This window comes from Nycticebus coucang, chromosome 10 (genome assembly GCF_027406575.1).
Source record: "Nycticebus coucang isolate mNycCou1 chromosome 10, mNycCou1.pri, whole genome shotgun sequence".
In the NCBI taxonomy this organism is placed as follows: Eukaryota; Metazoa; Chordata; class Mammalia; order Primates; family Lorisidae; genus Nycticebus; species Nycticebus coucang.
Window position 1 is genome coordinate 59,542,295 of NC_069789.1, and position 12,781 is coordinate 59,555,075.

At 49.1% G+C, this 12,781-nt stretch overlaps 1 protein-coding gene across 1 annotated transcript; it reads left to right on the plus strand.

Annotated features, from left to right (window-relative positions):
* The first annotated feature begins 2,602 nt into the window (after nt 1-2,602).
* LOC128597383 (tubulin alpha-8 chain-like) lies at nt 2,603-12,466 on the plus strand. The gene is made up of 5 exons (XM_053607734.1): nt 2,603-2,724; nt 4,839-5,061; nt 6,046-6,194; nt 7,611-8,291; nt 11,803-12,466. The coding sequence occupies exons 1-5, from the start codon at nt 2,674-2,676 to the stop codon at nt 12,094-12,096; spliced, it is 1,398 nt and encodes a 465-aa protein (XP_053463709.1). The 5' UTR covers nt 2,603-2,673; the 3' UTR covers nt 12,097-12,466.
* Nucleotides 12,467-12,781: the final 315 nt, after the last annotated feature.

Sequence of the window (12,781 nt, forward strand, 5' to 3'; positions counted from 1 at the left end):
GGCCTGCCAAACAACAAGGGCTGCAACCAAAAAATAGCCAGGCATTGTGGCTGGTGCCTGTAGTCCCAGCTACTTAAGAGGCGGAGGCAGGAGAATAGCTTGTGCCCAGGAGTTGGAGGTTGCTGTGAGCTGTGATGACACAGCACTCTACCCAGGGTGACAGCTTGAGGCTGTCTCAAAAAACAAACAAACATAAAAACAATACACAAATAGGGCGGCACCTGTGGGTCAGTGAGTAGGGCGCTGGCCCCATATACTGAGGGTGGCGGGTTCAAACCCGGCCCCGGCCAAACTGCAACAACAAAAAAAAATAGCGTGTTGTGGCGGGCACCTGTAGTCCCAGCTGCTCAGGAGGCTGAGGCAAGACAATCACCTAACAAAACATAACTATAGTCCAGAAAGTAGAAGGGAAGAGGAAAGAGAGTGGACAGGAGGGCGGATATGGGGGAAGGGACAGGGGGATATGGGAGGAGGGAGGGTATTTGGGGGAACCTCACCTAATGTGCATGATGCAATGGTACATTTAAAAAACTATTAAGAAATGAGTGTAATTGTGATGGATGTGTTAGTTCAATGTAAGCATTTCACATTGTATATCGAAGCAGTACCCTGAACCCCATAAATGCATCAATGTACAAAGTTATGATTTAATAAAAAATAATTAATAAAAAATTTTTTTAAAAAGACAATCGCTTAAGCCCAAGAGCTGGAGGTTGCTGTGAGCTGTGACACCAGAGCACTCTACCCAGGGCAACAATAAAAAAAAGAAAGAAAAAAAAAAAAACCTCAGTGGTAGCCCAAAGCCAGGGGACTTACGTACATACTCTTTAACCTGTTGCCACCCAGCCAGGTTCATCTGCCCACTGCCCAAGAATAAGCCAATGTCCAGAGACCGCAGGTTTACAGGAAAGAGTCTATTCCACATAGTGGTAAGCAGGGAGACAGGACATTTCTCAAATCTGCCTCCCGGAGAATTGGGAGGAGAGGGTTTTTAAAATTTGGTGGGCAGAGGATTAGGCAATCAGGGTCTGTTAATTGGCTGGTTTGGTGGCAGAATCAGCAGAGTTTTGGTATGGGGTGCTGTCTGGATGGATCAGCCAATCCAGTGGAATGCAAGGCCTGGGGTGAAGGGTCCAAGACCACTTGAGTCAGTTCCCTGGCTGGGTAGGTCAGTCATTCCTCTAGAACGCAAGACCTGGAAAATATCTCAAAAACTATCCCTAGGTTCTGAACAGATGATATTATAGAGAAAAGTTAAAAGTCTTTACAACTCACCTGTAATCCCAGCACTCTGGGAGTCTGAGGCGGGTGGATTGCTTGCGCTCACAAGTTCGAGACCAGCCTGAGCAAAAACAAGACCCCGTCTCTAGGTACTAAAAAATAGAAAAACTGAGGCAAGAGGATCGCTTGAGCCCAAGTTTGAGGTTGCTGTGAGCTATAACACCACGGAACTCTACCCAGGGCAACAGCTTGAGACTGTCTCAAAAAAGAAAAAAATCTTCACAATTACCAGCTGTGCCCTCTGGAGTGGCAATTATAAATTAACAAAGGGACCGTGACTGATGTTCACTATTTTGGCTAGGCCTGTTCCTTCACAGAGTTTTGGGGGGCTGTACTCTAGTTCTCACCTTGCTCCCCTTGTTAATTTGTAAGGGCAGTTTCAAGCCTACCATTCAAGCTTCTACCTTCACCCCACAAGTCCCTTTCAATCTGCTTGGGTCAGCCAGTACCTCTTGCTTTTTCAGGAATCTGAGTCACCTAAACCAGCAACAGTTGCCCCAATCAAAAGGGAGCTAATTTCTTTTTTTTTTTTTTTTTAACGGCACCAACTCCTTTAATGTGGGAGAGGAGGAAATGGGCTTTGTAGCGAGGCTTAATAAACTTGTTTCCACGGCCTTCACCAGGGTGATCCATTCCATCAAATGTACAGTATCTCCAAATCTACATGTCGAACTTCAGGATTTCGTTTCATATTTGTAAAACGACATTCCTTTGGCCCGAGCACTCCTACGAAGTTCATTTATAGCAACAAGAAGTGTGGCTCCTTCAGATACCAATGATCCTGCTAAAATACAATATGCCCATAGAAGGGATTCCATTGGTTGAGGATGAAAAAGGGAGCTAATTTCAACTACCAACACCTGTTACGTCCTTGCCCACACCTGTCTGTCCATCCCAGCTGCCCTGTCCCTCCCTAGTAGCCCCCAGCTCTTGGTTCTCATCATAGCAGCTTTCCTTCTCTAATGGTTGCTGAGCACCAAGTCTGCACTGTTCCTCCGAGGTTTACGCACTTTTCCAGCCAGGTCCGCAGTGTCGTTGGTGTACAGAAAATAGAACGAAGGTCTTGCTCCCGAAAGCCTCAGCCTCTCAAACCCAGCACTCACTCCAACAGGTTAGAGTTGTCCAGGAGGACGCAGACCTACGAGAATTTTCCATCCCTTTGCCTGCGCAAACTATCCAATGACCAGTTCAGTAAGGGGACGGACAAAAGCGGAGCGAGGGGCGGGCCTCAGCTGGGCCTGGTCCAGTGAGAGGCGCGCAAGGGGTGGCCTCTGTCCAGCCTCTACCCAATGGGAGCCCCTCCTGAAGGCATGGCCGGCGACTCGGCGGGGATGTATAAGACCCCGCTGGCGGCCTGCGCCAGGGCTTGGGGTCTTGCTGGAGGCTCGTAGCATGTCTGCAGTCAATGATCCTCCACCGGCCTCACCTACCGGAGCAGCCATGGTGAGGCGGACCTGGGGGCCCTGGAAGAGTCCACAGTGTGGGGTGCTGAGAGGGGGAGGATGCCGGGGACACCCAGGAGGGTCTCTGGTAAGCGTCGGCGGCCCAGAAAGAGGGGTGTCCGGGCAGTCCAGGGTGTGGGTGGACTGCGCAGGGATGTTAAGAGTGCCTGGGGGTAGCCGGGCGTTGTGGCGGGCGTCTGTAGTCCCGCTACTCGGGAGGCTGAGGCAAGAGAATCGCTTAAGCCCAGGAGTTGGAGGTTGCTGTGAGCTGTGTGAGGCCACGGCACTCTACCGAGGGCCATAAAGTGAGACCCTGTCTCTACAAAAAAAAAAAAAAAAGTGCCTGGGTGTTCACTGTAAGGCTGCGCCCTGCAGAAAGCGCGGGGTCGCAGAGGAGTCTTAGCACCGCTTCTCTATGTGTCTTCACTGCGGGAGGCGACGCAAGCTAAAAAAGTTCTGAGGGCTACGGAGAGCGCTGCAGAACTGGGCCAGCAAGGCGAGAACCTGGTGGGACCGCCGGTGCTTTGCGCTCGCACCCTGGGCCGCAGCGTCGGATCCGCGGCGGACCGCTCTCCCGAGTCTCCGAGGGCCCTGGGTCCCGCCCCCAGCTGCAGTCCCCGCCTCCCTTTGAGGTCACACTCGGCGCAGGAGGCAGGACCTATGATTAGGCTACTTGTGCAGGTTTCTCAAGTTCGGAGCCCTCCTTGCCCTGACTGCCTTTGTCTTGGACGACTGACTCTAGTTTCAAGTCCACGCCCTTTGTGCCTCATACTTGACCAGGGGTTTCTGTAAGGTCTTGGTTTCTGGAAAAAGAGTATTCTTTACTCCACTTCTCTGTTTTCTTGGTGCCCAGGAACTTGGGGTCCCTCAGTTAAACCTGAGAACTTGGGTGTGTACGCAGAGCTCCCTGTATCTAACCTCGCCCCCCTTGAATATATATATATATATATATATATATTTTATTTTTTTTTGTAGAGGCAGAGTCTCACTTTATGGCCCTCGGTAGAGTGCCGTGGCCTCACACAGCTCACAGCAACCTCCAACTCCTGGGCTTAAGGGATTCTCTTGCCTCAGCCTCCCGAGCAGCTGGGACTACAGGCGCCCGCCACAATACCCGGCTGTTTTTTGGTTGCAGTTTGGCCGGGGCCGGGTTTGAACCCGCCACCCTCGGTATATGGGGCTGGCGCCTTACCGACTGAGCCACAGGCGCCGCCTCCCCTTGAATATTTTAATCCCCACCTCTGCTCTGAGTCTCCTTAAAGCCTCTGAGACTTTTTTTTTTTTTTACAGAGTCTCACTCTGTTGCCCTTGGTAGAGTGCTGTGGCGTGACAGCTTACAGCAACCTCCAGCTCTTGGGCTTAGGCGATTGATTCTCTTGCCTCACCCTCCCGAGTAGCTGAGACTACAGGCTCCCGCCACAACGCCCGGCTATTTTGTTGTTGTTTCAGTTTGGCCGGGGCCGGGTTCAAATCCGCCACCCTCAGTATATGGGGCCGGCGCTCTGTTCACTGAGCAACAGGTGCCACCCACTCTGAGGCTGTCTTGCAAGATAGTTCCTAAGACTGATAAACTATTGCCTTCTGGCTTCATAGATCTACATTCAGGAGGTGCTCAGCCTCTTCAAACTGATCCTCTGTGAGTGGGGGAGAAGGTCCATCCATCTTAGGAATTACCTGAGTAACAAGGTCCACAGGTGAAGTATGACTCTGAGTGGTCATACTTGCTTGGATTAACTTTTCTGTACTGCAGTTGTTAGGGACAAGTGTCTAAGGTAGGTGCATGTCCCCCCAAAAGGGGAAATTGTGGATACACTTCTAAGAGTCTGGCTGTAACTCCAGGGCTCATTATCCACAGTTATCCATTATTTATAAAATAAATAAATAAAGCTCTGAATGAGTTGAGGAATATAAGGGCCTGGAGGTGGTGGTTTTGCTTAAGTATGGGAAGGAAATCTTGGAACAAGAACCCAGTCTTCTGGGTTTCAGACTAGGTAATGCCAGGTTTCAGCCTTTAAGGAGGAAAGATAAAGGGTACTCCAAGGAAAGGCTTTTCAAGTCCCCATTTCCCTCCCCTTCTCCACACCACTCATGGCATGTGTTTCCCACCACCACCAGGGGGAGTGCATCTCCATCCATGTGGGCCAGGCCGGGGTGCAGATGGGCAATGCCTGCTGGGAGCTCTACTGCCTGGAGCATGGCATCCAGCCCAATGGCACCATGCTCAGCGACAAGACCCTAGCGAGGGGCAGTGACTCCTTCAACACCTTCTTCAATGAGACAGGGGCTGGCAAGCGTGTGCCTTGGGCTGTCTTTGTGGACCTGGAGCCTGATGTCATAGGTCAGTGGATGGGGGGAGGGGTTGTCCCCCTCCCCAAGCCCATATTTTTTGCCAGCCCCCAAGTCAGTGGTTTGGTCTACTTAGGAGGAAAACGCTTGGAATGCAGGCAGTCCCCTGCCAAGAATAACACTAAAGTCTGAAGTCTGTTGCTTTTGTCTAGACTATCTTCAGGAGGGGTCATGGGGGCTTCCTGTGCTGGGAAGGGAGATCAGTTGCACAGTTCTGCCCGGAAACTGCCAGATATTTGAGTCAAGGATCAAGCCTAGAATGAAGACTGCAGAAAGGAATGGATATTAAAGCAGAAATTTTAAACTTCCTTTTCCCTGTCAAAGAACTGGGAGCTGAGAACATTCACAATGTTCAGCCTTCACTGAAATAGGCTCCCTAATAGGATGTAAACCTGTGTGAACTCAGCTGTTGCTGCTTCCCCTCCTCTTGGGACTTTTCTGCTTCTTATCCTCTGCAGCTGGAGCTCCTCAGTTTCCTATTCATGAAAAATCTACCCTTCTCCCATCTTCCCAAAGATATGTTTTAGATATTGAACTATGGGCTGGGTTTTCTGCATTAGTTTATATTCTTACCCTAATCAAAAGTGAAGTAAGATCCCCCTGATTCCTCCTCTGATTTGATTCCTCACCAGGCAAAATGAAGTGACTATGATCAGAAGGAAGGCACTGTAAAAGGTACCACCCGACGGGTGGCACCTATGGCTCAAAGGGGTGGGGCGCCGGCCCCATATGCCAGAGGTGGCAGGTTCAAGCCCAGCCCTGGCCAAAACTGCAAAGAAAAAAAAAGACACCCCCTGACTTTTCTCCTCACAGGCCCAACTAGGACCCAGCTTTAGAAGTGGGACTATAGTATGCCATGTTTTCATCACTGTTGTGCAGTTACACCTAGGGCAGCTTAGCAAAGGTTCCAGTGCCTATGTCTTCTTGGGGAATGAGAGCAGGCTCTCTTAACTTTGCTTTCTTTCTTCCCCTCAAGACAGGGTAAGAACCGGCATTTATAGGCAGCTCTTCCATCCTGAACAGCTGATATCTGGCAAGGAAGATGCTGCCAACAACTATGCCCGTGGTTACTACACTGTGGGGCCAGAGGTCATTGATCTGGTGATGGATCGAATCCGAAAACTGGTGAGCAAGACCCTGGCACATGTGGGAGGTCATTGCAACCTTAGCCTCCCTCCCTTGTCTGGGCAGCTGAATATATGTGGGAAGAAAGGAAAACCACAGCCCGTGGCCGGTACCTAATATTATTTCTCTGGCCTGTCTGCTCATTTGGCTTCCCCTAGGGGAACCTGTGTGCCATGTCCCAGGTGTGGATCTAGGGTCGGAAGCCTAAATAACCTGCTGTGCCCTGAGTTGGTAGACTTGGGCTTCTCTCCTGTCATTCTTTGTCCAAGCCTACTTTGATCCTTTTATTTTTAGGATCCTGTGCAGGTCTTTGCAGCTGAGAGAGGCTCCTGCTTAGCTCTTAACTGTTGCCCAGTTTACCCGTCTCCTTTCTGAGGCACTGTGAACTGGGAGTCAGTACTTTGGCACTGTTGCTCTAGAGGGACTGTCTAGACATACTCTGCTGCTCAGCAGAGACTTGGGGACTCAGTGACCTGAGGAGTAGGAATCCATGCTCTTCTCCTCACAAATGAAAAAAGAACTCAAAGTACCCCCTAAGCTTAGACCTTTCTTATATCCATGTGTCTGGTATAGACTGATTTTTTTTTTTTTTTCCTGGTCCAAAAATCAGCTGTGTCAGAACAACTAGGGTGATTGTTAAATGTGTAGGTTCCCGGTGGCGCCTGTAGCTCAGTGAGTAGGGCGCTGGCCCCATATACCGAGGGTGGTGGGTTTGAACCTGGCCCCAGCCAAACTGCAACAAAAAAATAGCCAGGCGTTGTGGCAGGCACCTGTAGTCCCAGCTCCTTAGGAGGCTGAGGCAGGAGAATCACGAAAGCCCAAGAGCTGGAGGTTGCTGTGAGTCCTGTGACATCATGGCACTCTACTGAGGGTGGTAAAGTGAGATTCTGTCTCTACAAAAAAAAAAAAAAAAAAAGTGTAGGTTCCCGGGTTCCAGTCTGAGGTGGGGCCTGGAAATCTGTATGTAGAACAAGGTGCCACTACCACTGGCACCGTCCTGCAGGTGGCAGAGCAGCAGGCTGAGAGGGCCCTACCTTGCTGCAGAAGAACTGACCTGCTTCACCCTGGCACTCCACGTATAGTGTTGCCCAGCTAGTCATCCAAGATCTCCAAGCCTCACAGAGGTGGTCTTTTCTCCCCTCTGTAGAGGGAAAGCAACACAATGTGAGGGAACTTTCTGAGGATGATGGAAGTTTCTATATCTTACCTGGGTTTGGTTATATGCTTGTCAAATAGTTCATTATACATCATAAAATATACATACTTAAGTATAAATTGTAAAGTCTTTAATACAGAAGTGAGTATAATTATAATCAGTATTGGTAGCTTTCTAGACAGAAAAGAATTCTGTCAGAAGAGGTTTGGGGGCAGGTGACATGCCATCTGCATCCTTAACAATGTTGCTTCTTGTTCTAGACAGACCAGTGCATCAGGCTTCAGGGCTTTCTGATCTTCCATAGTTTTGGGGGTGGCACTGGCTCAGGCTTTACCTCCCTGCTGATGGAACGGCTCTCTGTTGACTATGGCAAGAAGTCCAAGTTGGAGTTTGCTATCTACCCAGCCCCCCACATGTCCACAGCAGTTGTAGAACCCTATAACTCCATCTTGACCACCCACTCTACCCTGGAGCACTCAGATTGTGTCTTCTTGATGGACAATGAGGCCATCTGTGATATCTGCTGCCACAAACTGGACATTGAGTGCCCTACCTACACCAACCTCAACCAGCTCATCAGCCAGATTGTATCCTCCATCACTGCCTCACTGCGTTTTAATGGTACCCTCAACGTAGACCTCACAGAGTTCCAGGCAAATCTGGTGCCCTACCCCCGTGTTCACTTTCCCCTAGTTAGCTACTCGCCCATTGTTTCAGCTGAGAAGGCCTACCATGAGCAGCTCTCAGTGGCAGAGATGACCAGTGCCTGCTTTGAACCCTCCAATCAGATGGTCAAGTGTGACCCTCGCCATGGCAAGTACATGGCCTGCTGCATGCTCTACCGTGGAGACGTTGTACCCAAGGATGTGAATGCTGCCATTATTGCTATCAAAACCAAGCATAGCATCCAGTTCGTGGACTGGTGTTCCACAGGTTTCAAGGCAAGTTGGGGGGAAAAGAAGGGATTAGCATGTGACTTGTGGTACCTCCTGAGAAGGGAGTTCCTGAAGAGCTACAGGCATGAAGAACAGATGTACTAGGGATGGGACAAATAGAGCAAATAACAGCTTTAGAAGCTGTCTTTATTATTTATTTATTTATTTATTTATTTTTGAGACAGAGCCTCAAGCTGTCACCCTGGGTAGAGTGCCATGGCATCACAGCTCACAGCAACCTCCAACTCCTGGGCTTACGCGATTCTTCTGCCTCCATCTCCCAAGTAGCTGGGACTTACAGGTGCCTGCCACAACGCCTGGCTATTTTTTGGTTGCAGCCGTCATTGTTTTGGCAGGCCCGGGCTGGATTCGAACCCACCAGCTCGGGTGTATATGGCTGGCACCTTAGCGTCTTGAGCCACAGGCGCTGAGCCTAATTTTTTAACTTTTTATAGAGAGAAACTCCTGGCACCCAGCCTAGACACTGTCTTTTAACTTTATAGATCTCAACTATCAAGGCCTAGTCTAGAAGCCAGGCCTTTGGACTATAAGCCAGGGTGAATTCTACTTGAAAGATTGCAAAGTATCAGTTTCATGTTACTTAGACCGGCAATAGGCATTCTGTAGGCTTACCAGTCAAGTTGGAAGGAATGGCCTCTTTGCTTACATATGCTAGGGATATAGCTTCTGCTCAGAAGGTAGTGCTTTGAGGAACACAGAAAGGCTTGTCAGATCACGGGGAATGTGGGTCAGAAGGCTTCCTGTGTTCTGCATCTGAATGTAGCCTCTTCCTTTTCAGGTAATGAGGAAGGACTCATTTATGCCCCACCCTGTTATCTATCAGTTCAGATTCCCAAGGTGTTGGGCATATGACCTAGTTTTATGGGTTTTGTTCCAGGGTAAGACTCTAGAAAGATTAAAAGTGGCAGCTGTGGCATTAGGCTGGGTACAGTGGCTCATGCCTATAAATCTGAGCACTTTGGGAGACCAAGGCAGCAGGATTGCTTGAGGCCAGGAGTTCAAGACCAGCCTGTGCAACATAGAAAGACCCCCATCTCGGGCAGCGCCTGTGGCTCAGTGAGTAGGGCGCCGGCCCCATATGCCGAAGGTGGCGGGTTCAAACCCAGCCCCGGCCAAACTGCAACCAAAAAAAAAATAGCCGGGTGTTGTGGCAGGCGCCTGTAGTCCCAGCTACTCGGGAGGCTGAGGCAAGAGAATCGCTTAAGCCCAGGAGCTGGAGGTTGCTGTGAGCTGTGTGATGCCACGGCACTCTACCAAGGGCCATAAAGTGAGACTCTGTCTCTACAAAAAAAAAAAAAAGACCCCCATCTCTGTAAGAATTTAAAAATTAGCTGGGCATTGGAGCATGTGCCTGTAGTCCCATCTATTCAGAAGGCTAAGGCAGGAGGATCACTTGAGTCCAGGAGTTTAAGGTTACAGTCAGCTATGATCTTACCACTTCACTTTAACCTGGGTGACAGAACAAAACCTGTCTCTTAAAAAAAAAAATTAAAGATGGGGCACAGTGACTCATGCCTGTAATCCTTGGAGTCTGGGAGGCCAAGGTGGGTGGATAGCTTGAGCTCAGGAGTTGGAGACCAGCCTGGGCAAAAGTGAGACCCTGTCTCTATTAAAAATAGAAAAACTGAGGCAAGAAGATTGCTTGAGCCCAAGTTGGAGGTTGCTGTGAGCTATGATGACATGGCACTCTACCCAGGGCAACAGCTTGAGATTTGGTCTCAAAAACATACATTAATAAAATAAAATATATATACAGATATAGCTTTCCATCCCTGGGACACTGCTATGGATGTGACCACAAGGGGAGGAGAGGGCAAGACTCTTGGTCATAAAGATAATAGCTGCTTGGGCGGCGCCTGTGGCTCAGTCGGTAAGGCCGCCGGCCCCATATACCCAGGGTGGCGGGTTCAAACCCGGCCCCAGCTGAACTGCAACCAAAAAATAGCTGGGCGTTGTGGCGGGGCGCCTGTAGTCCCAGCTACTCGGGAGGCTGAGGCAAGAGAATCGCTTAAGCCCAGGAGTTGGAGGTTGCTGTGAGCTGTATGATGCCCCGGCACTCTACCCGAGGGCCATAAAGTGAGACTCTGTCTCTACAAAAAAAAAAAAATGAAAAAAAAAAAAGATAATAGCTGCTTGCTAGTGTGGAAGCGTCTTCCTGTAGCTCAACCAGAGATGAGCCGTAGAGTATCTGGGAGGCAGACTATTTCTGCCTCCATATTAGGAAAAGTTTTAGCTACTCAAAGGAAGACTAGGCCTTTAAGAAATAGTCCTTTTACTGATCCTAGAGGCATTAATGGGAAATTGACTTTTTTTTTGTTAAGCGGAGGGAGAGAATAACCGAATCTGAAATTTGTTTATAACATTCTGGATAGGCCAGTTTTGTTTTTTTGTTTTTTTTTTTTTGTAGGGACAGTCTCACTTTACTGCCCTTGGTAGAGTGCCGTGGCATCACATGGCTCACAGCAACCTCCAGCTCTTGGGCTTACGTGATTCTCTTGCCTCAGCCTCCCGAGCAGCTGGGACTACAGGCGCCCGCCACAACGCCCAGCTATTTTTTTTTTTGTTGTTGTTGAAGTTTGGCCAGGGCTGGGTTTGAACCCGCCACCCTCAGTATATGGGGCCAATGCCCTACTCACTGAGCCACAGGCGCCGCCCTGGATAGGCCAGTTATTAAAGTCAGTTAAGATTAGCTTCAACTGTAAAGTTTTGTGAAGTTTAATGTTTTTTAACTTTTCTAAACTAAAAAGTAGGGAGGTTAATAAATTTAACACCCATACCCACTACCTGGATTTAACACATAAATGTAAGTTTCCTTTACTTTTGCTTTGCTGACCCATTTATGGGTAGCTTAGATAGCTATCACTTAGATAGCTACATAACACACTAATCCATTGGTATACTTAATAGTACTTCCCAAATAAAAATGCTTTATTGGTATTTAGACTTTACCAGTTGCCACAACTGTTTTTTTGTAGTCAGTTTCTCAAAGTTGAGATCTGATCAAGGACAAAGTGTTGTGCTTATTTGTCTGAAGTCTTTTTTTTTTTTTAGAGACCAAGTCTCACTTTGTCACCCTCAGTAGAGTGCTGTGGCATCACAGCTCACAACAACCTCCAGCTCTTGGGCTTAGGCGATTCTCTTGCCTCGGCCTCCTGAGTAGCTTGCCAAATCCACAACACCCAGCTATTTTTGTTGTTGTTGTTGCAGTTTGGCCAAGGCCAGGTTTGAACCCACCACCCTTGGTATATGAGACTGGCGCCCTACTCACTGAGCCATAGGTGCGGCCCTATCTCAAGTCTTATAGAAATTCCCACATTCTGGATTTGTCTTTCCTTGTGGTGGTATTGGTGATCTTCCTGTGTCTCCAAGTTTCTTACAGGTTGGCAAATACCAAACACCAAGTGATGGCCCCTACCCCTGCTATGGGCATCCTTGTACAGATCCCTTCCAGGAAATGTAGAACCAGGTACTTACAGTACTTTCTGTTTCTTCTTAGGTTGGCATTAACTACCAGCCTCCGACAGTGGCACCTGGGGATGATCTAGCCAAGATGCAGCGGGCGATCTGCGTGTTAAGCAATACCACAGCGATTGCCGAGGCCTGGGCCCGCCTTGACCACAAGTTCGACCTGCTGTATGCCAAGAGGGCATTTGTGCACTGGTACGTGGGTGAGGGCATGGAGGAAGGGGAATTCTCTGAGGCTCGAGAGGACCTGGCTGCCCTGGAGAAGGATTATGAAGAACTAGACACAGAGTTTGTGGACAGCAAGAACGAGAGTGAAGAGTACTAGGTGGTCCTGGTACCAGCAGGACTTGGTCTCTGGCTCCCCAATTTTGTATCTCATTCCATTGTTTCCCCCACCCCTACAGATATAATCGGTGTCTCAAGTGATGTGGAAATCTTTGGTGTGGACTTCTACCCAGGCAGCGGGATTTCTCTAACCTTCCCAATGTCCTTTGTTGCCTTCTTAAGAGGCAGGATGGCCTCTGTCTCTGGGAACTCCAGCCAGGCTATTTCTAGTGGAGAGCTGGCACTGTCCTCCTCCTGTGTGAGGAGGCTACCCTGCCAGATACCTACGGGCTCAGCACTGGGGCTGTAATGCTTTGACCTCATGTGGGTCTCTGTACCCTTTGTCCCCAGCCCACTTCAAAGGAGGTAAAAACTTTCTGGAGTCGTAGATGAAAGCTACTGAAAGTCTATCTGCCCCTAGCATTCTGAGACAGAAACCGCTCAGTTTCTTTTCCTTTTTTTTTTTTTTTTGAGACAGAATCTCACTCTGTCCCCCTAGGTAGAGTGCCCTAGAGTCATACCTCTCAGCAACCTCAAACTCTTGGGCTCAAGTGATTCTCTTGCCTCAGCCTCCCAAGTAACTGGGGCTATAGGTACCTACCACAATGCTGGGCTAGTTTTAGAGGCAGGGTCTCGCTGTTGCTCAGGATGTCTCAAACTCCTGAACTTAGGCAATCCACTACAGA